The sequence below is a fragment of the Oenanthe melanoleuca genome, chromosome 2, assembly GCF_029582105.1.
Source record: "Oenanthe melanoleuca isolate GR-GAL-2019-014 chromosome 2, OMel1.0, whole genome shotgun sequence".
NCBI classification, from domain to species: Eukaryota; Metazoa; Chordata; class Aves; order Passeriformes; family Muscicapidae; genus Oenanthe; species Oenanthe melanoleuca.
In genome coordinates this window covers 42067947-42088412 of record NC_079335.1, presented here as the reverse complement: position 1 = coordinate 42088412, position 20466 = coordinate 42067947, and the positions used below count along the sequence as shown (strand labels likewise).

Genomic DNA, 20466 nt, shown 5'->3' with positions numbered 1-20466 from the left:
GGCAGAGGACTGAAAACAGTGGCGACGATGTCTTATTGTACCTCACAGCACTCCCTGCCCGCGCTGGGCGCAGGCTGCCGGCGGCGCGGGGGCTGTCCGTGCCCACACTCCCTCCCCCGCCGCAGCCCTTTGCCCGCAGGGCTGGCACGGCCCGTCCGCCCGGGCTACGGCAGGCGGGGGAGCGGCCCGAGCGGCGGTGGCCGCACAGGTGCTGCCGCAGCCCGTCGCCATGGGAACGGCGCGGCGAGGGCGCGGCGGCCGGGCCCAGCCGGGGAGCGGGTGTGGGGGTGTGTATGTGTGTATGTGTGTGTGTGTGTGTGTGTGTGTGTGTGTGTGTGTGTGTGTGTGTATGCGTGTGTATGTCCCCGAGGTATTGCACTGTTTCCATAGGAACTGGCGGGGGGAGACCATGGCGGCACAGCCGCACCCTCTCCCCGCTCCCCCTCCCCCGTGCCCTCAATGCCAGCCCGAGCCCTGAATCAATTAATGGAGCCGGCACCGGGCTGAGCGAGGGCAGAGGGCTGTGCCCCCTCTCGGGGCAGCCCCCCCACCCAGCTGGGGTGGCGGCTTCCCCAGGGGGAACCCCGGGACGCGGGTCCCCGAGGGGTGGCCCGGCAGATGGTCCCTCGTCCCGGCCCCGGCGAGGCGCGCCCGGGGAGCGGCGCTGGGGAGCCCCGGCCGCACCCCGGGGACACCCGCGGGGAGAAGGGGCGGGGGACACGCACACAACAACAACACAAGGCCGGCCCCGCACGGCTGTTTACGGCACCATATGGCTGCAGGGGGAGGGGTGAGGGACATGTCTGCCGAGCCGCCGCGCTCATTATGGCCTGTGGAGGCACGGTCACCCCGCGGGGGGACACCCCGCTCCCGGCACAGGGACCCGGCACGCCCCGCTGGGACTCCGGGGAGCAAACACACAGCGGGCTGCCTGCCCTGCCGCGGCCGGAGAGGGGAGATTCAGCTCCCTTCCCCAAAGCCTGGCTCTAGGTCTGCGGAGATCCTGTGTATTCATCTGAACGTCTGGGATAGAGCTCTATTTTGGATCACAACGTGGCAATGCTTGAAACGTGAAAAGGAAAATACCAAATAAAAAGATCTCTTGGTTTGTTTTGGAGGGGTTTTTTTAATAGGTGGGGTTTGAGACGAAAACCTGACCCACTTCGGGGCGTCTCTGTCGATGGTTGGCACGTACAAAGGGCTGGAATGGAGGCCCTGGGCATCAAACGCCACCCCGAGACCCACAGCGATTAATGCTATTTTTTTTTTGCCGAGGCAGGCAGCCATTCATTTCAGAATAATCCTTGCTGCACGGCGCTGATGGAGGCACGCTCGGTGCAGCGCGTCCTGCCTCGGGAGAGCTTTCTCGGCTGGGGCAGGGGAAATGCTCTGAAATGGCTTATGTCTTTCTTGTCAGTGATTCATAAGATAGGTGCTAAACCTTGCCATTATTAGAGAGATAAAATCCACAGACTATGGGGTCTGGTAATAGGCAACTATGCTGTTATCCATATTCCCTTGTAAAATTGAAGTATTGATTTTTTTAAAGCATGGTTTGCTACTTAGCAGACCAATCCCACTATTGTAGTCAGTGAGATTTTGCTATTGACTTCAGTGGGAACAGCTTTTTGCCTTTAAGATAGTCTATTTCACATTATTATGGTAATAACTCAGAATTTCTTAAAATTGGCCTTCTTGGCCTTGGACATTTTAAAAGATTTATGCAAAAATTACTTCAGCTCAACTTCTTAACCTCATTTCTGCTCATGTTTTGTCCAAAGTTTTGTTTGGATAAATCCAACTGATAACTTAGTGTTCCAGATGGTTGTGGGTGGACTGGACCTAATAGATTCTCCAGTTACGTGTGTTTAAGTGTTTTTTGTTTTGGTTTGGCTTTTTAATTTTACAGAAGCCTAGATTTAGAAACCCATTTGTAGATCTCCTGTTGTGTGCAGCTTTGAATGCACTTGGTTTCTCACCAAAATAGCATGCCTTCCAAAGCAAGATTAAAAATATTAAAATGCAGCCAGCACAAGGAATGGTTCAGTTCAACTGATGCCACATAAATGGGCTGATCCTCCTGCCCATAGATAACATACATCTGAATCTTGGCACCTGCCATTGGACTGGAATTCAAAATGAGAAACAGCAGGCCTTGAGGTCTGGAAATAAAGGCAGCACAGGAGGGAAAAAAATGTTCTCTGCCTATTAGTAAATAATAAACTGCAGCAATAAAGACAAATTACAAGGATTGAGGAAAACACACTGTGGGCATCAGATAGATATTGGGGCTATGACACAATGGTAAACACGTCCAAATTCAAAGTGCTAGGTGTATCTAGCACCTGTATTAACTGTTTGCATATTTGTGTAACTGGAAGCTTTTTAGTATCTAGCAACATTCTGCTTAGCTACTTTTTGCTACATCATGCTGTGATCCTCGTAGAAATAAATGTTGACTAATAGACTCCAATTTGTAATAAATGGATAAATGGTTTGGAATAGACATTTATCCAAAATTCTCCTAATATCAAATTTCCTTGAGAAAATGCTTCCCCCTGTGCCTCCCCCGCAAAAAAAAAAAAAAATTGGTTCATCTTCCACACATTTTCCAGGCAGTTTTGTTATGCAGTTAATATCTTAAGGTTATTCTGTGCTTTTAGGTAGCTGACAGGTATGCCTAGCTGCTTAAATACTACTTTTGAGTATCATAATCATCCTTATTTATTATTACTACTATTATAAGTATTATTATTATTACTGGGAAATGTGCAATATGTGTCCTCCAGGCTTATTTTACTTTCCTCAGCCTCCATCTCTTCCAAGGCTGACTTTCTTGCTTTAAGGATCAGCTCATAGGAAGCTGTTAAGCCAAATTTTTTTTTACTTGATTGGCTTTAACACTTCACTCCATTTGTTCTCTCATCTCACTTTCCTTCCCCTCTTATTCGAAGCAGGATTGCTCTAATGCAAATATAGTTCAAAGAGACAGGAACAAGGGAAAGAGATCAGAATTCTCCTCATAGCAGATGTCCTAATGCAATATCCACAGAAAAGGGAGATTACTTTAAAACAAGTAAACAAACAACCTCAACAGTGTAATTGAGGGTGAATTTATGTGTTGCGTGTGTTTGCTTGGTAAGAGACACTCTTTTATTTGACTTAAATATATGTATGGCTTAAAGGATTGAAATCAAACTCATTCTCTGGTTTGGTTTATTCCTCCTTGAACAATCAGAACTTGGGGATTTCTATAAGAGAGCTGCCTGCACAGTGCATTGCATTGAGTGCACTCTGATGTTGCAGAAGATTATAACCAAAGAGATGGGAGCAGGGTGCCCCTGGTGTTATTTTAGAGCTGAATTTCACCTTGCTATTACTAAACCTTTCTAGATATTTTTACACATTTTTGAACTTCTCTATAGGCTTGTTAAGCACTGGTCTCTAGCACATTGGAATTTACCTTGGCAAAACCAAATAGCACTTACATATGAATTATTCTTCCCAAATAGAAAAAATATTATCTATTGAGAGTAACTATTGAGAGTATCCTATTGAGAGTTCAGTCATTGCTACCCAGCCAACCAAAACCAACTGGTCAGGGCACTGAGTGCCCAGGGTGGTGGTTTGTGCGTGGACTCCTCCCTTAGGCACTGATCATTGCAAAGCCCAAGCATCAGCCAGGGGCTGCATTATGTCTTCAAAACAGGGCCATAACCTTTGTGCCAAAAATTTCTTTAAAATTATTCACAGACCTTATGCTGATCCTATCCCAGGAGAGGATTTCACCCAGCATGATTTAGGATGACAGGACGGGTCCTTCAAAGCCTCACAAATGTTACTGGCTTAACTCCTCCCAACTTCCTTCAGCTACAGTTTCTCAGCTTTTTTGTAGGTCTGTGGGTTCACTCTTTGGGCCAATTAGGCAAAATACTAATTTACTTTAAAATATTATCACATTACAGCAAGAATGATAAGGCAAATTTCTTGAATGTTTTGAAGTCTGTATATGTGAAAATTTTCCTGACTTTACATCCATTAAAATTAAATTTGTTAAAAAGAAATCTTGTAATTACCTATAAATTCATTAAAGTTCAATGATAAGTAGCAGGAAAAATACATAGTTCATTAAAATTCTATTAATTGAAATGTTCTACTTATTAATAAAATTTGACCTGCTTTTTCCTATTTAGGGATGCTTTTCCTACTCAGCTTTTGAAAGCCATTCTTTTGCTTCCAGTTCAAAATATAAGATTCAATTAGGAATACAGGTAAAGCAGCATTTTCAGTTCCACCGTTTCCTAGATGTCTGATGTATCTTGCCAAAATTGGGATGAAGAGAATAATAGTGAAATTTGCTATATAGAGAGGCAATTAAAAAAGAAGAAAGTAGTCTTATTTTAACTAGCTTTATTCACTTCCAAAGCTAGCTTTATTTATATTGCTTTATAATTTGGTTAGATGGAAAGTTAACTATTTGAAATCTCCCTATATGCCCAGTTCAACTCTCAGTTACACCAAACAATGATAACGAGGCCTTTTACATTAGTAAGATGTGGCTGAGGATTTGTATGAGTTTTCCAAAACCACACAGGGTCAATGTGCAAGAAGTTTACAATAGATGTCTTTTTGAGTATTCTGGTTTTTGATGCTCCATTCATATAGAATTTACTATCCCATTTCCTTGTTGGATAAGCTCAAATTGAGACAAAAAGGGATAAATAGATGAGATCTATCTGAACTGCAGGTTTTAGATGGATGGCTGGCATTCAAATATAGCACTCATTAAAAGAATGCTGTTTGCTCAATACAAATGAAATACTTCAGTATTACAGCAACTATAGCCAGGGGGCTTTACTGAACTCTCAGAATATAAAAAGGTAAAGGTTATCAGAAGATGTCATAAAAAAAACTATGACTATGTCTAGATTAAGGGAGGAAGGAAGGAGCTACATTTTTTTTTTCTTTTCCACTGCCATTTCTTGAGAAATGCAATGGGCCAAGTAATCTAATTATATATATGTCATACTTCCTGGTCCCATTGGTCAAAAAGCAAAGCCTTTCAGAAACTGTCATCATTTGAATGAGCTAATTCATCTCATATTTGTCTTTAGTTCTCTAACAATTCTGCTCTTTTTTCTTCCCACCACAATAAGGGCTTGGTAATAGTTTCAACAAATACACTCAGAAAGCTGACACAGGTAGACAGAAATACAGAGGTGAAAGCAGCACATTCCATCTCACCACAAGTGCAGTAAATTGTAAACCAGAAGTAACTCATTGCAAATGTTCTGTGTAAACCACAATAACCTCATGCACTAGTCCACACAGTGTAATGTTGGACCTCAGAAATTTGATTGTCTCCCTCCTTTCTCCAGGCTAGTGATATCAGCACAGCAACGAGCCACAAAACTGCTGCAGTCCCACTGACCAAGGAACCATCCAGTACCAGCCTGCAAGGGACTCTGCAAAAGATGTTTCAAAGCTCAATAATTATAAATAAACAAATTCCTTAACAAAATACTGTGCCTTGTGCAATATGATAAATTTCTTTTCTACTGCTATAGCATCAGCCAACCTAAGACATACCTAAAACTTATTGAAGCTATTCATGAAGCAAGAGCATGAAGGCTGAGACCACCAGCAGTGTTAAAATTCAGTAGACGGTGGAAGGGGATAGGAGGATGCTGGGATTTCAGGATGCCCCACAAATCTTTCCTTGTGTTGAATGGATGGGCTGGAGCATGATTAAATAGAGGCTCTGTGGGACAACACTTGGGGAGATGCTGCCAGGTGAGAGCCAGGCAGTGAGCTCATGCCATCACACCAATGCCCTCGCTCCCCGTGGCACAGAGCAGGAAGGGCATGAACATGACCTTGTCCTCACTTCTGCTCCAGCCAGCAAAGCTGAACTGACAGAAAGAGCATGCTACATCCTTATGAGAGCCACAGAGCTCCTGTAAAATCCTTGGAAGAAATTTTGGATTAATCAGTCAGGGTTTCTCTAGGGACAGCAGCGCAGACTTTCCATTCCCAGCACTTTGGTTTATAAAAATGGCCTAGCTTTGAATTTGTCTTCTGAGATGGTTGTCTAAAGAGCTTTAGGACATGAAATAGAATTTTAAAGGGGGGACATTGAATTTTCTCTGCTGTTCACCAGTATTTACACCACACTAATTCTCTCACTTTCTTTCTACCTCTTTACATGTCTATTTTCTGCTGTGCATTTTTATTCCTAATGTTTATCTTTTTTGGGAGACATAACCATTTAAACTACTTCTCATATAGTTTAAATGTAGTTTATCCTTTTCCTTTGATAAGCTTGGTTACCTTCCATGGACCTTTCATCTCTTGTAACTTTTTAGAGATGAGATAAATACAGTAAGCGTGCTATTAAAGGCAAGGACATACCATTAAATTCATAAGAATAATAAGTTTTCAATGTTATTCTCTATACTTTTCCTAACGCCGATTTTTGTTGTACCTGCTGTGCTTGTTTTGGATACACTTATTGATTTGTTTGAAACCATTCCTTAATATTTCCCTTGAGATATTAGACTAATTCCATACATTTTAGATGTGGTTGAAAAGCTTGAATTCTTCCTTTCTTCTCAAAAAGCTAATATCATGATCGCATCAAATGTAAATTATCTGGCAATGGTCTGTAGGGAATTCTGCCTGCCATGATTTCTCCCTTTTTTTCCCCCTTTCTTATGGTATTTCTATTTTATCTCCCAATTCTTCTTTGACTTAATCTAGTTAATTTGCATTCCATCTAGTGTTGAAAGCCCTCCACCGTCCTGAGTCCTGAGTTTTAGATGTATATATATACATACACATATACATATATATATATTTATATGTGTGTGTGTTTGTGTGTACATACATACATTGACCTGCATTGTATATTTCTCAAACCCTAGCTATGGTTTCCCAGTTCTTCATCAGTTTTAATTTGTTATCAGTGCCAAAGTTGCAGCCCTGCTTTAATAAAGTCTGTATCAGATGGGTTTCATTTCAGAAAGGAGCAAGAGTTTTCACAAAGTTTTCACCTGAAAATTTCTGAATTATTCTTGAACACAGCAAATTAGAAGAACGTCATTAACTGCCACAAAATCCAAACTAGTTCCACCAACCAAGTCCAGTTCACATTTATGCTTAAGATAATTTTTAATTATTAGTCACATTTTTTTACTAGTGTTGACATATGGTCCACTAGTCTGTTATTTCTATAAGCTATCTTTACCACCCTGTTTTTTCCCTTTCTAGCACATTTTTGCCCATACTGCTGTATCATTGTCATATATAGTGGCAAATAGTATATTTTGGTAGTATTTTAGTTACTTCATTCTTCAGTTGTTTAGTGGTTTTGAATTTGTAAAGTCCCAGTGATGCACTGCAATTCAATATCCCTTCTTTTTTCATTTCTCTATTTCTGACCATTCTTCAGTTTTATCACCTCAAAAATGTAGATACCAGGATAGATATTTCTTTATCAACCACATCAGAAAAGAAACACACTGAAAAATAAAGTTTTGTGAAATGTTTTTATCATCCTCGTCTTTCCTGTCCACTAAAACCTCTGGCCATACCTTAGCTGTTTTTCTCTTATTGTATCTAATTACTTGTATAATGACTTGCCTGTTACTCATTTTCTATCAGCTCAGGGTAGTGAAAATCAATTCCTAAATGTGATTTCCCATATACCAGCACAATGCTGCTTTACCCTACACGTGGTGGGTCACAATTTTGTGGCAGCTACTTCAGCTCTGGATCTGCCTTGAACAAAAGTTTTCTACAAATTCCACCTGGCAGTATTAATAGCGGTGTGTGTAAGTCCAGAGGCAACAAAAAGAGCAGTCATAAATCATATTCATTTAAAATTTTTACAATGAGTTAGATTTTTAAGTAATTTAAGTGCAAGTAATCTCACCACATAAATTTTCTGTAAGTACAGTCAAAATGTTGTAGCATCCATATCTTGTATTAAAATCTCTGGAGTAACAAAATGTAGAAAAGCTTCAGACACACAGACCTTATTATCAATATAACACATAAAACCTCTCTTTTCCCTAAGGAGTTTATTACAGGCTCTCAAGTAAAAAAGGTTGAATGAGTTTCATCCTAGGCAGAAGTAGGTCACTTGATAAATGTTGTCCTTCCAAGTCTATACAGAATATTTGTTTCTGAAAAAGTCTCTACTTGAGGTTAAGTCTAACATAGATCAGTTTTATTAAGTAAACTGTTTGCTACAGATAGCCCCTTAAGTTGAAGAGTATCCACATATACAAGGAAATGTTTCAAACACTCCCATTTCAATTTCAACAACTGGGCTGTAATCCCAGCAGATGCACACAGTAACTGTCAAGTTTTGCAGCTTGCAGAGTTATTGAATAAGCAGTTAGGAGCCTGTACAACTGTCAGTGACAGAGTTGATCATCACTATGAAAATCCATGCACGTCTGAAAAAATGCTTAATGCCACAACCTGTGGCATGTCTTTCCTGTTTATTGACAATGCCTGCCTGGATATTGTATGTTAATAAACCATTAAAAAATACCTTGCTAGTGGAACTGTAAAATTTTGAGACTCATGTATTTAAGGAGAACAAAAGGGTAATTTAAGCAAGCTGCAGGATCACTTTCAGTGCTCTTGCAGGACAATGGAAACAACTCTCATTGCACCAACTAACACTGCCTGAGTTTTCTATATTCAGAGAGGCCTCTGGCAGGTTTAAAATGCCATATACAAGACAAAAACATCTTTTACATCCTGTAAAGCTCTACTAATTTTGGAGACTGTGTTGACCAGTCACCTACTCAACAAGGAACAGAAGATGCCTGTGATGCTCTGTGATGCATGGGAGGCTGCAGAATCTGGTATGATCCTCCCTCCTGGAGAGTGTGTTTCCTGCCACACTGTCTCATGATCTTTCTCCACATCTACCTCATTTATACGTCCTGCTTATTTTGTTCCTCTTTTACCAGCAAACTCTCAACAGGTGTATCCTGCATAACTGGGGAAGATTGGGACCCAAATAGCTTCCTTCAGACCAAACCTAACAGCTGCTAGTTGCCTCCTTTCAACAGCAGACAAACTCACAGTTTCAGTGTCAGCCAATTTTAATTTATTTTTGTAGTGTAAAATGAAGTTTGAAATTAACTCCCACATTCATCCAGCACTGGCACTAGCCTTCTTCCCCCAGGGGCCCGTGTTCGTGGGAAGCCCTCTCTACCTGCAGTGTCTTTGTGTAGTCTCCCCAGACCCTGTCTCCTTTCAGTCTAGAGTTGAACAGCAATGGTGATCACCCCAGGGGATAGGGAAAGAAAGTTTCTACATAAAAAGATCAGAAAAAGTCCTATCATGCTGTACTGTTAGGCAGCAGCTCATTTTAGCCCTAACATTCCAGCTTATTTCCCACTGATCACATAGCTGTGTAGCCACAGAAACAGCACTCATACATCCAAAGAAGATCAGGGCTGAAGCATCTGAGCAGCAGTCCCTGCATCATGACCAAATCCAGTGCAGCTTCACTGGCAAGAGACTCAGGGTGAGAACTAAAAAACAAGTTCACTATCACCTCAGTCTTCTCAGCAAAGGTTCACAGAAGCATGAAAATCAAACTGTGAGGTTTTATTTCTGATCACTGGAAAGATTTGGGCTTTTGAGCTGCAAGTCTGGCCTTTGCCCAGGTGGTAGCATTGAATTTGTCATCCTGTCTCTCACTACAGGATAAGAGTGTGTGTATATATATATACATATATATATATATATATATATATGGGACGGATACATCAGTACTAGGTTTTGTTTGCACACTGCTACACCCTATCTGGTGTTTCTGAAGTAAAGCCAACATTTCCTAACCTTAAAACATTTAGTTTTTCAAAATCTGCTCTCCTTGGCTCATTTTTCTTTAAAATTCCAACTCAACATTGTCATTAACAAATCTCAGCTCCTTCTGTGCCTTTGCCTCTCTCACACATGAACGTGGAGATGGCATCTTACATATGGGCGCTTTAACATTTTTTAATTCCAGGACAGAGTTATTCTCTTTATTCATGAACACTCCCCTGAATGCCTGCATTAAGAGTTGCCAACTAAACCGGTTTTGTTCCATCTGCTGTGACCATTTTCCAGCACTGTCTCTCTGATTCACCAGCATCCCTCCTCACCGGCTCCATCGGGAGGTCTGCAAAGAGCAGGGCAGAGGCTGCAGGGAAAGGGAGGAGACAGAGCTCTGCAGCCCTGAGCAGGGGTCAAGGAAAATGTGGTGGGCAGCTAAAACAGGGTGGATATGGCAGGGCTTGAATACCACTCCTGAGCCTGCAGGTGCATTTAATGGGACTGTAAAACTCCTGCAGCATCGTACCTTGGGATAAATTATAGCTCACCCTCAGCATCACCTTTCTGCAGTACTTACTGCCATTATGTGCTGGCAGTTCAGCAGGCTACAGAGCTACCAATATACATTTGACAAACACTTGTAAAATTTTTTTCTATCGATGGCTACAAAAATGGGGAGAAATGTAAAAAAAAATATGCGTAGTTTCAAATTCCTACAAAATGTCCTAACTTAATGAACCATTTTAAATGTAAGATAATTTAAAGCAATACATTTTGACCTATAAGCTATTTATGTTGTGATCTGTTTTTTTCTATTGTTCATACACAAAGTAATTTATATAAAAAGAAAAGGAACAGAAGCTCATGTATCTACTATTCTTCATGTCCAACAGAACAAGAGGTGGGTTGGGATATAGCCTGTTCCTTAGAGCTGACTGGTCTATAATTTTAAGCCTTAAATCCTGTAATCAGGTTCAGTAGTACAACCCTGCACCTGCAGAAAGCCTTGCTGGTCTGCTAGCAGCAACCCATGAGGTACCAGATCCTCCTGGAGGATTGAAAGATTTAAGCTAAAGAAAATTTGGTTCCGGAATGAAAGTTTATTCTCTGCTTATAGTTGGAAAATATAAAAGAAAGAACAGGAAAATTCCTCCATTAGGTCTATGATATCATTAAAGTCAATGGAGTAATTTCAAATTAGTAATGACATCAAAGTAATCTGAACTTGGCCTTTGAGGTTATATTCTATTAGTTTGCTAATACTGTGTAAATTCTATATTTGAGGACTGTCCTTCAGTCATCTTAGCCCTTTTTTTTAATGGAAAATTCTGTTTTAAGTCTGCTGATACAGCTCAGGCCATTATTTTCTAACTTCTTTTTAAATCAAGACTAATTTTTAGGGTCCATATTTGTGTCCACACATCAAACCAGAAAAAGGAGAGTGGTGAGGAGAAATTTGTTTTCAAGTTGCCAATCAATAAATAGCTCCAGCTAAAGAAACTATGCAGAAAATAAATTTTAAAAATACACCATAAAAATCATGCATACAGTTGGAAAGGATATCTTACTAGAGATACTAGTTCCATACCTCCTTATGGTTGGTGAGTACCAACTATTAAAAGTTGGCAGTGTCAACCATTTGGCATGTTTGTTGGCCTAACCTGTTTTATTTATATAGTGTGTCTAGGCTAGGCCTAATTTCACTGCTTTCAGAAAGTGCAGCTTGATGAAAGCAAACCTACAGTGGTGACAGACAATCTGAAAAGTTGCAGAAGTGAAATACTTGCTAGGTTGCATGCAGGAATACCTTAAGCAAACAGGAATACCATATTGTGTGTTGTCCCACTCTGGACCTAAAATGGCTGTTTTGCAGGGAATGTTGTTGCCTGGTGACCAAAAGTGCATCTCCTAGGCCACAGAGGGATGTGAACATCCAGAAATTGATTTGTTCCTGTTGCTCTTGAGGAGACCATTCCCGTAAAATAGATTAAGCCAGCACATAATCATCTATGCATTCTCCTTGCTGGCATGCTTAAACTTGATACTGAAGACAGGCCTGTGATTTTGAGCTACTTATCAAGCAGGCAAGGGAAAAGCAGAATAATACCTTGTGCACTACTGCCCACAGAATGTGAAAGTAGACCAAGCCTGAGTTACTGTGAGACTGCAAGACACCCTGCCTCAATTAAGTCTGTGTTGTACATCCAGCCTGTTCCGGTGCAACCTCCCAGTTGCTATCAGGCTCTCTTTCTTTCATTAGAATCAAGTAGTTAATTAGCCCCAGCCTGTCCTCTCTCCTTCTCTCTTTCCCTTTAACGCAGCAGTAATGATGTCTAATTACCAGCAGCAGTGGATTACAGCACCATCAGGAGCAAATCTCTCTGGCTGACAGCAAAGCTGAGCAGCAAATCTTAAAGCTTCAAGGAGAGAGTAATTCCTAACAAAGTACTGGAATATTTGTTTATTTTTGACCAGCTTGTGACTGTAGAGTCCAACTTGTAATTTCATCCGTCCTGTTATTGAATAGGGAGTGTTCATGCAGTGATTAATTTTAAATTGAAATTACTTTTTACTATGGTGAGATCAAGTGATGGACAAAAAAAGGGAGAGGATAAGCGAGAGATTCACAGTATAGGGCTCTGCTACTCTTTGGATCTCTCTCTGAGGACTGAGGAGGCCCAAATGTATGGGATAACCATGAGAGAGGCTAGGAAAAAACCAAAAATGATCACAAATTAATAAACTGTTAAATAATAATTAAGAGATAAAGAAATAAAATGATTGGCTTTTAAGGCTTACCAACGATTTCTGTCTGATGAAAATCCAATTTTTTTCCCCCTGTAACTTATCATTCCCATCTGGGTGAAATCCTAGACCCCTTGAAGATAATAGGAGCTTTGCCACTGACTTTCTCTGTGTCAGGGGCTGCATCCCTGTTCTGTCAAACATGTTCTTTCTGAGCCTTCAGTGCCTGGCAGGTGCTGCCCTGGCCCTGGCAGTAGCTCATACAAACCACTGCCACCCTGTGGGTCTGCTTAAATACTCCTCTACCTTTTGTGGTGGGATAGTGACACCAGATTAATGTGTTTAGGAGGGGCTGGCCTTTGTTTTTCAGAGCTGAATGTTGCCAAGCATCCCCTTTTCCCATTTACATTGGACAACAAATTTCTAATGGCCAGCAGGAGGAAATTGCACCTACATAAAGGACCTCTTCTGAAAATGTTTATATGTCATTGCTCAGGTTATACACATATTCAGGAATTGCTTACAGATAGGTCATGTTAACTTTTCCTTTCTTGATTCATTAGTAGTACCAATTTATTTAGAATTCCTGCTTGGTTGCTGAACTATATGGAGTTATTCCTATATCAATATAAATGCATATATATGGACAGACACAGACATTCACAGCCAGGGGTGTGATTCCTACAAATGTACATAAGACCTGCAAAGATGCTCGACCTCTCACTGAAATCCCTTGTGGAGAAAAATAAAAATAAAAATTGATTCTGTGTTCTTAAAATAGAAAACAGGATGGAAGGTGGGACTCCAGGCTTTCATGGCCTAGCAAAGGTGAGAGAAAATAAACAAGCTGATCATCACTTAGTCATGTGTTTCAGAGGACCAGAAAAGCACTTCATTTTTAAATTCCATCATGTAAAATTAAGGTTATCCTCTTTATTTAGTAGGGTAGTCAATGTTTTTAAAAACTGTGTTTGTTTACAGTGTTGAACTCACAGTGAAAAATATAGTCTTGGAAATAAACAATCTTCCTCACTGGCCCTTCAAAATTATCATTTCAGTGAGCAGAAGAGATATTTAAAAATACTAAGCTAATTGAAGACTTCTGCTTTAGGCAACCGTTTTGTTATAAACTGTATCTATGGTACTGCCTGGGCTCAGAGATGAGCAGTCAATCTTGCAACAGTAAAACAGAGATCTGCCAAATCATCTGAATCTATAGACAGACCTGAAACACTTTGGTGAATAAAAGCCATAGAGGAGGAAAAAAAATGTCCAGAGCTTCTCTTTTATTTTAAATCTTATTATTGAAGATCTCCTTAAAATTAATTTCCTACTTCTGCCTCCTCACAGCCATGACGGCGCTGGTGACAAGGGGGCAAATACAAGCCAGCCCCTGGGAATGCCCGGGTTTGTGACTTCAGCAAGGCAGCGAGAGGCAGATTTCCCCGGCAGCCTACGTCACAACCCAACCCAGAATACTTTCCAAGAAGCCCCCTCTGCTGCGCCACCCAGCAACCTTCCCGTTAGGTCCAGATAAGCTGCCACTCCAGGAAAAAAAAAAAATAAAAAAAAAAAAAAAAAAAAGAGAGAATATTGCTCATCCAAGCCGAATGCCCAGGCAGGAATATTTTTAATTGCCGGGTTTCCTTTCTCGGCTCCCCCTCCACACCCGCCCCACGCACAGACAAAAGAAGCTTAGCTTGCGTGACCCAGCGCATAAGAAGTAAGAATAATGATACATTAAGACAGTTCAATAGGCAAAACCTACTTGCAACCAAGTCCCCATCTTCTTAAATAGGAAAATCTGTAGCTCCTGCCACCACCAAGCATAATAGCTCTCCCGCTGTCAGACCTGCGCCGAGCCCGAAACGCCAGAGCCTGCCGGGGATGCCACGCTACCCTAGCGCATCGAACGGAGTGCCGAGGGGCTCCCCCGACCCCACAAAGTGTCACAAAATACACCCTTCCCTCGCTCCTGCGGAACCCCGTCCTCCCTTTGTTGAGCATCCTCTCTCTCCCGCCGCCCCTTCCTAGCGCAGCCGGCGCTTCACAGCCGAGCCGGGCGCGTTCGCGGCCGCTCGGCGGCGGCGCCAGGGCTGCGGGGTAACAATAAAGAAAAAAGGGTAAAAATCATACTAATAAAAAATAAATAAGGAAAGAAAAGCCCAACAGACATGCCGGGGAACCACCGCCCGGCGCCGCGGCTGGCTTTGTGCCAGGCAGGGTACCCCCGTGCGCCATCCATCCATCAGCCCCGCCGGCTGCCCGGGGCGGCGGGCCCGGCACAATGGCCGGAGCGGCGGCAGCGGGACAATAGCGCACCCCAACCCCGCCGCAGCGGCCCGGGGGACGGGGGGACGAGCAGGACGAGCAGGACGAGGAGGAACGAGAACGACACCGACCCGGCGGGGCGCGTTGTGCGCACGATCGCTTTAAATAAAAGGACCCACAAAGACCTCGGCGGTGTATAATGTGACAGGCAAACGCAACATGGTGATGATGACTTGGGGGAAGAGGGAGGAAGGAGCCAACTGTGGCTGCGGCTCCCCCTGCGCCTCTCGCTCCCGGAGCGGGCTGCAGCGGCCGACATAGAACAAGGAAGACAATTCTCTACTAACCGTGGTTTTGACTGGCACGTACAGCACTTGCTTCCCTCCTCCAGCACCACCACTGACCTCGTCCGAGTTGCCGAGCTGGAAGCCTTTAGATTTGACCCAGAATTTGAATTTGGCATTATCCGTGGAGCTCGACTCGGAGCCGTTCAGGAGCTGGACGATCCGGTCGTATTTTTTACGGGTCACCGTCTTGGTTTTTCCTGAGTCCCCGTAAGTCCTGAGACACCAGTCCTGAAACTGGCGGTACATGTCCCGGTCGCTGCTCTCCATAATCTCCTAACACACACACGCACACATGCACACGCCGGGGCGCACACACACACACACGGACACGCACACAGACACGGGCAGACACACGGACACTCACACGCCGCCCCGAAGCGGGCCGGGGTGCGGGGCCGGGCCGCCCCGCCGCACTTTGCACCTGTTCACCCAGCGCTCATGAAAAATGCATCCACCTCCGAGCCCGAGCGAAGGAGGTCCCGGTGCAGGCAGATCCCAGCGGATTTTTTTTTTTTTTTTTTGTTGTGGTGGTGGTGGTTCGGGGGGGTGGGGGGTCGGGAGGGGGATGGGTGGGGGGGCAGCAATCAATTCAGTACTGTGGCAATGTTCTCCTTCATTATTTTTTTTTTTCACAGGAGGCAAAAAGGATCTGGTGGAGGTTCCTCTTATCCTTCCACTGTACGTGATCAGTCTCTTTAATAATTGTGCAAGGCAGGACTATCCCACTGGCTTCAGCAGCGTCTTACCCAAAGAGGGTTCGGGTGGATAAATAATTAAAATCCTATCCCTCGGCGTAGCAAAGAAAAAAGAAAATATTGACTCGGATCTTTTTTCTTTTCCATATATCAACTGCTCCCGGATTCACCCTGGATAGTGCAGATGAAGAAAGGGAAAAAAAAAAAAAAAAAAAAAAAAAAAAAAGAACGAGAAGAGAAAAAGCCCACCCTAGTCCGCCCCGGCAGCCCTCGGCTGTCTTCTCCGAAGGCTTTCAGAGCTTTCTGTCTCTGTCCTGGCGGGCTGTGCCTCTCCCCAAAGCCGCCTCGCCGCGCAGGATGGAAGAAGCACTGAAGGGCACACTGGTCTCTTTGCTCCCCCTTTATTCCAAGGCTGGGCGGCTTTGCTTCAGATATCCCCGCTCCGGGCATGAAGGTACTGGAAAGAAAGAAAGTTCTTACCTGCTATTTTCTAAGCCTAATGCATCCAATCCGCGTTTAAAGTACAAAATTTTTATTTTTTAAAAAATGGTCTGTGAGAATTTCACTTCCTCATATTGAGTCCCATTGAATTTTCATATGCCCTTTCAGGTTTTTTCCTCTATTTATTTACATAGCAATCCCAGCCGATGGAAGGGAAAAAAATAAAAAAGAAAAAAGAAAGAAGAAAGAAAGAAAACCCATATATATGAGATAGGCTTGGATATTGGACCAGAAGAGAGATCAGTCCCAGGAGGATGTTGGTACAGGAAAGGAGGCGGCTCTCGTTGCTCTGCCAGTGTAATGATGGTGCTCACACATGTAGGACTCCTCGGGTGCGGGGTATCCTTTGGTCTCTGGGCTAAACTGGCTACAAGGCATTCAAGTAAGTTTGCGTGCGGATGCTGAGCATAAACCCCCTTTTTGTAAAGGGGGAAGAAGAAAAAAAATCCTGATTTTTTTTTTTCCCCCTCCCTTTGCCACAGCTTCAGTTCACGCCGGAGATCTCCGCGCTCCCCTCGGTCTCCCCCGCCGCGTCAGGCAGGACACCCCCTCGGCGGGGGGGGAAGGCTCCGCCGCTGCGCTTCCTCTCGTCGCCTCTCCGCGGCCGCGCCCGCCCGCGCCTCCTCCATCCAGCGCCCGGCTCCGCGCCCCCGCTCCGCAGCCGTGCGGCAGCTCCGCGCCCGGGGCACGGCCGGGGCCCGACTGCGGCCCGCGCCCGCCGCGGGATGCGCGCCGGGGCCGCCCTGCGCCCGCTCCGCTCCCTGGGCTCTGCCGCTCCGCGCTGCGCTCCGCGCCGGGCTGGCGGCGGCGGCGCACCGGGCCGGGCCCAGCGCCGCTCCGCGCCCCCCCCGCGCCCTGATTGGCCGCCGGGACAAAAGTTTCTGTGGCGACGGCGGCGCGGCGCGGTGACGGGCAGCGCTGTCCCATGTCGGGATGCTCCCGCCTCCGCGGGCGCGGCGGGGCGCGGGGGACGGCGCGCAGCCGGCCCGGGCCGGGGGGCGGGGGGGATGCGGCGGGGGGGAGCGAGGCGAGGGCAGCGTTTCCATGGCGATGTCTCCGGGCGCAGGCCCCCCGCCTCCCCGCGCGCAGACGGAGCGAGGGGATCAGCTGACACTTCATTAGCTGAGGACCTAATTATTGCTTATTGGAGCAAGAAAAGCGCGCAGGGCCGCGGCGGGGGGCTGCCGGCCTCCGCGCCCCCGGCGGGCATCCCCTCCGCCGCGCTGCCGGCGGAGCGGAGCGGAGCAGGAGCGGCGGTACCGCGCACTCCGCGCCGCACCGGCCGGCGGGGCCCGGCGGGATCCCTGCGGGACACGTGGCCGCCGCCGGGCCGGGCTTTCCCTCGGAAACGGAGAGCGGAGCCGCTCCGCCGCCTCCCCCGCGGCCCGGCCCCCGCCCGGCGGAGCGGAGGGGCCGCGCTCCCTGCAGCGCTCCCGCATCATCTCCCGCATCTCCCGCCGCCTCCGGGACCCGCAGCCCGGCTCCGGGAGCGCAGCCGCGCTGTGCCCGCGGGGGCTCGGCCGTGCCCGCGGCATCGCGCCCCGGCTGCGGCGGGCAGCAGCGGCAGCCGCCCCGCGCTCCGGCGCTCGCCGGGCTCCAGGGCAGCCCAAAATCCGCTGCAGCCCAAACGCGGGCCGTTTGCGGCTCGGGTCGCTGAAGGGAAGAGGGCTGCGGGTTCCCGTGCTGTGCCTCGTGTGTCTTCTGCAGAAATGCCACCTGTGTCTGGGTATCCAATCACTCGGGGCCTGGAAGGGCCCAGTGGAAAGGCAGCTGTGTGTTTTTCCTGCCCAGACCAGGCAGTAGCGAGCACCCTTTGCTTTCACTCCCTTGTGTCCTGCAGAAAAAGGTTTTCCATGGGCTGCCGTGCTGTTTACACCGAGCCTGGATTTCTAACGAGAACGCCAAAGGTGCTAAGAGCACCAGGAGAAGCCTTTCCTTACACACCCCAGCCAGGACCTGCTGGTCCACTGGGCTGGCCCTGCGCATGGGGACCTCAGCCCAGCCTCCAGCTCACATGTGCCTGTTCTCTCCTCTCTCCCTCTCTTCCTTTTCCCCTCTTTCCCCTCTGCCCCCAGTCCTGTGTTTGCTTTTCTGCTTTCTGTCTGGAAATACCACCTCAGACACAGCAAGGCTGGGACAAGACGATTGTTTAAAAGCAACACTCTGAAGGATGTTTGTGTTGCCGAAACCTTTCCTGCAATCTGTAAAATCTGAGAGGACAAGCTGGCACAATGAGCAGAGAAAAGTAGGACTTAGAGATAGCTCAAGGAGGCTTGAGACTTTTTGTTGGCCACAGATCCCATAAATTATCTTGGCAGCCCCATTTTAGTGTTAGAGGAGCACGGGACTCCCGTCCATCACAGGATCTGGAGGCGAGGCAGTAACAAAGGAGCTGCTGTGCAGAAGGGGAGCAGGGGAACCTCGCTGAACTCTTACCCAGCAGGCTTTATGAGATGTAATATTGCTTTAATGTACCATTAGATCCACATTTAGAAAAAGGGTCGTAACATGTATAGGGCTGCACTGCTAAACAATTCTGTCAGATAATTGTTCTCAACCCAGCCTCCTGCTGAGGGTCTCAGCAACTTCCGTATCACACTGATACTGTGCTATGACTGAATCCAAAGGACCCACACAAAGCAAAGGGGATAAAGGAAGATGTGACAGAGCCAGGAGTGACGATCCAGACAGTTATAGCATGGATGAGTAAAGTGCTTGAAATAAGCAGGAGTGGTTTAGTAGATCAGAAAATAATTCCATACCCAGGAGTATCAAAGAGCCCTGTGCCTTCTCAGAAGAAACACATTCCTAAGTTCAATCAAGTTTGGACCATGCCTTAAAAACCCTAGAAATATTGTTTCAAACTGTTTTGAGGTAGAAGACAGAATCATATAATTCCAGAATGGTTTGGAAGGAATCCCAATGATCTTAACTAGATGGCCTTAATGATCATCTGCCATGGGCAGGGACACCTTCCACTAGACCAGGTTATTCAGAATCCCATCCAACCTGGCCTTGAACCCTTCCAGGTATGGGGAGCCCCTAACCTCTCTGGGCAACCTGCTCCGGTGCATCAGCCCCTTTATAGTACAGAATTTCTTTCTGATATCTAATCAAAGTCTTCGGCTTAAGGCCATTCTCCCTTGTCCTACCACTACATGCCCTTGTGAAACTAACATGGGTGAAAGATACCTGTGGTGTGAAGTGGGGATAGGGAGTAGAAACTCGAGTAACATTTAACACTGCTGGATTGTTTTTTCTCTGTTTTACAGTTGAGAGTTTTGGTTCGTGTTGATGAAAGATATGGACGTTTCATGACTGCTTCCAGTAATCTCTTGGCCAGAAGTCCTAGGAGCATCCTGGAACCCCACCCACCCTGACAGACAATGGATTAGCACAGGACACAAAAATGATGTTTACCATAAAGAATTAATGATCTAAAGAAGGTCAATTGCATGGTACATGACTTCACTTTCATATATATATACATTATAGAGTGTATTTGCATAACCTATACTCATACATATATTTAGATTATATGTGTGTGTATAGTAACTTCAGCAGAATTTATACAGTGACTTTAGAGTGCAGATTTTTAATCTCCCACTTTGAGATCTTCTGATACTCTGAATGAAGTACTATCAGTTTTTATTTAAATAAGAAAAATTACATGGAGTTAAGTTCACTCTCTGGTTTGAGGTGGGTTTTTTGTATAAGAAAACAAAGTTTACTAACACAGTCTGGAATCTCCTTGCAATGAAAAGGGCTTGCACAGACCATCCGCCTGTCAAGAGTCCTAATGACACCCTGTAACTCAGCTAAAATTGAAACTCCTGTGGTATCCTAGGGTAGAGGCCCTGTGTTGGTCCCTCAATGCCATAGTCTGAGGCTGTTCTGTGCTCTGTTTTCTGCACAACTCACTTGCCCCTGCCAGAAAATGAAAGTTTCTCTCCTCTGGTGTGGAGACACCACCTCGGTGCCTTGCTGGCTTGATTGCTCTGCAGCCAGCCTGAAACAATACACCACCAACAGATGTGTGAACGTTTCCATTCAGTGGAATG

General features: G+C 45.4%; 1 protein-coding gene across 3 annotated transcripts in view; it reads right to left on the bottom strand.

Moving 5' to 3' along the window:
* NOL4 (nucleolar protein 4) overlaps positions 1-15606 on the bottom strand; it is a 188148-nt gene extending 172542 nt beyond the window's left edge. For 2 of the 3 annotated variants that reach the window (XM_056485610.1, XM_056485611.1), the window contains exon 1: positions 15210-15606. In XM_056485610.1, coding sequence (XP_056341585.1) covers positions 15210-15476 — 267 coding nt within the window. In that variant the 5' untranslated portion in view covers positions 15477-15606. Of the gene's footprint in view, positions 1-14359; positions 14561-15209 lie in introns of those variants that run through there. The other variant, XM_056485612.1, reaches the window with a different exon arrangement.
* Positions 15607-20466: the final 4860 nt, after the last annotated feature.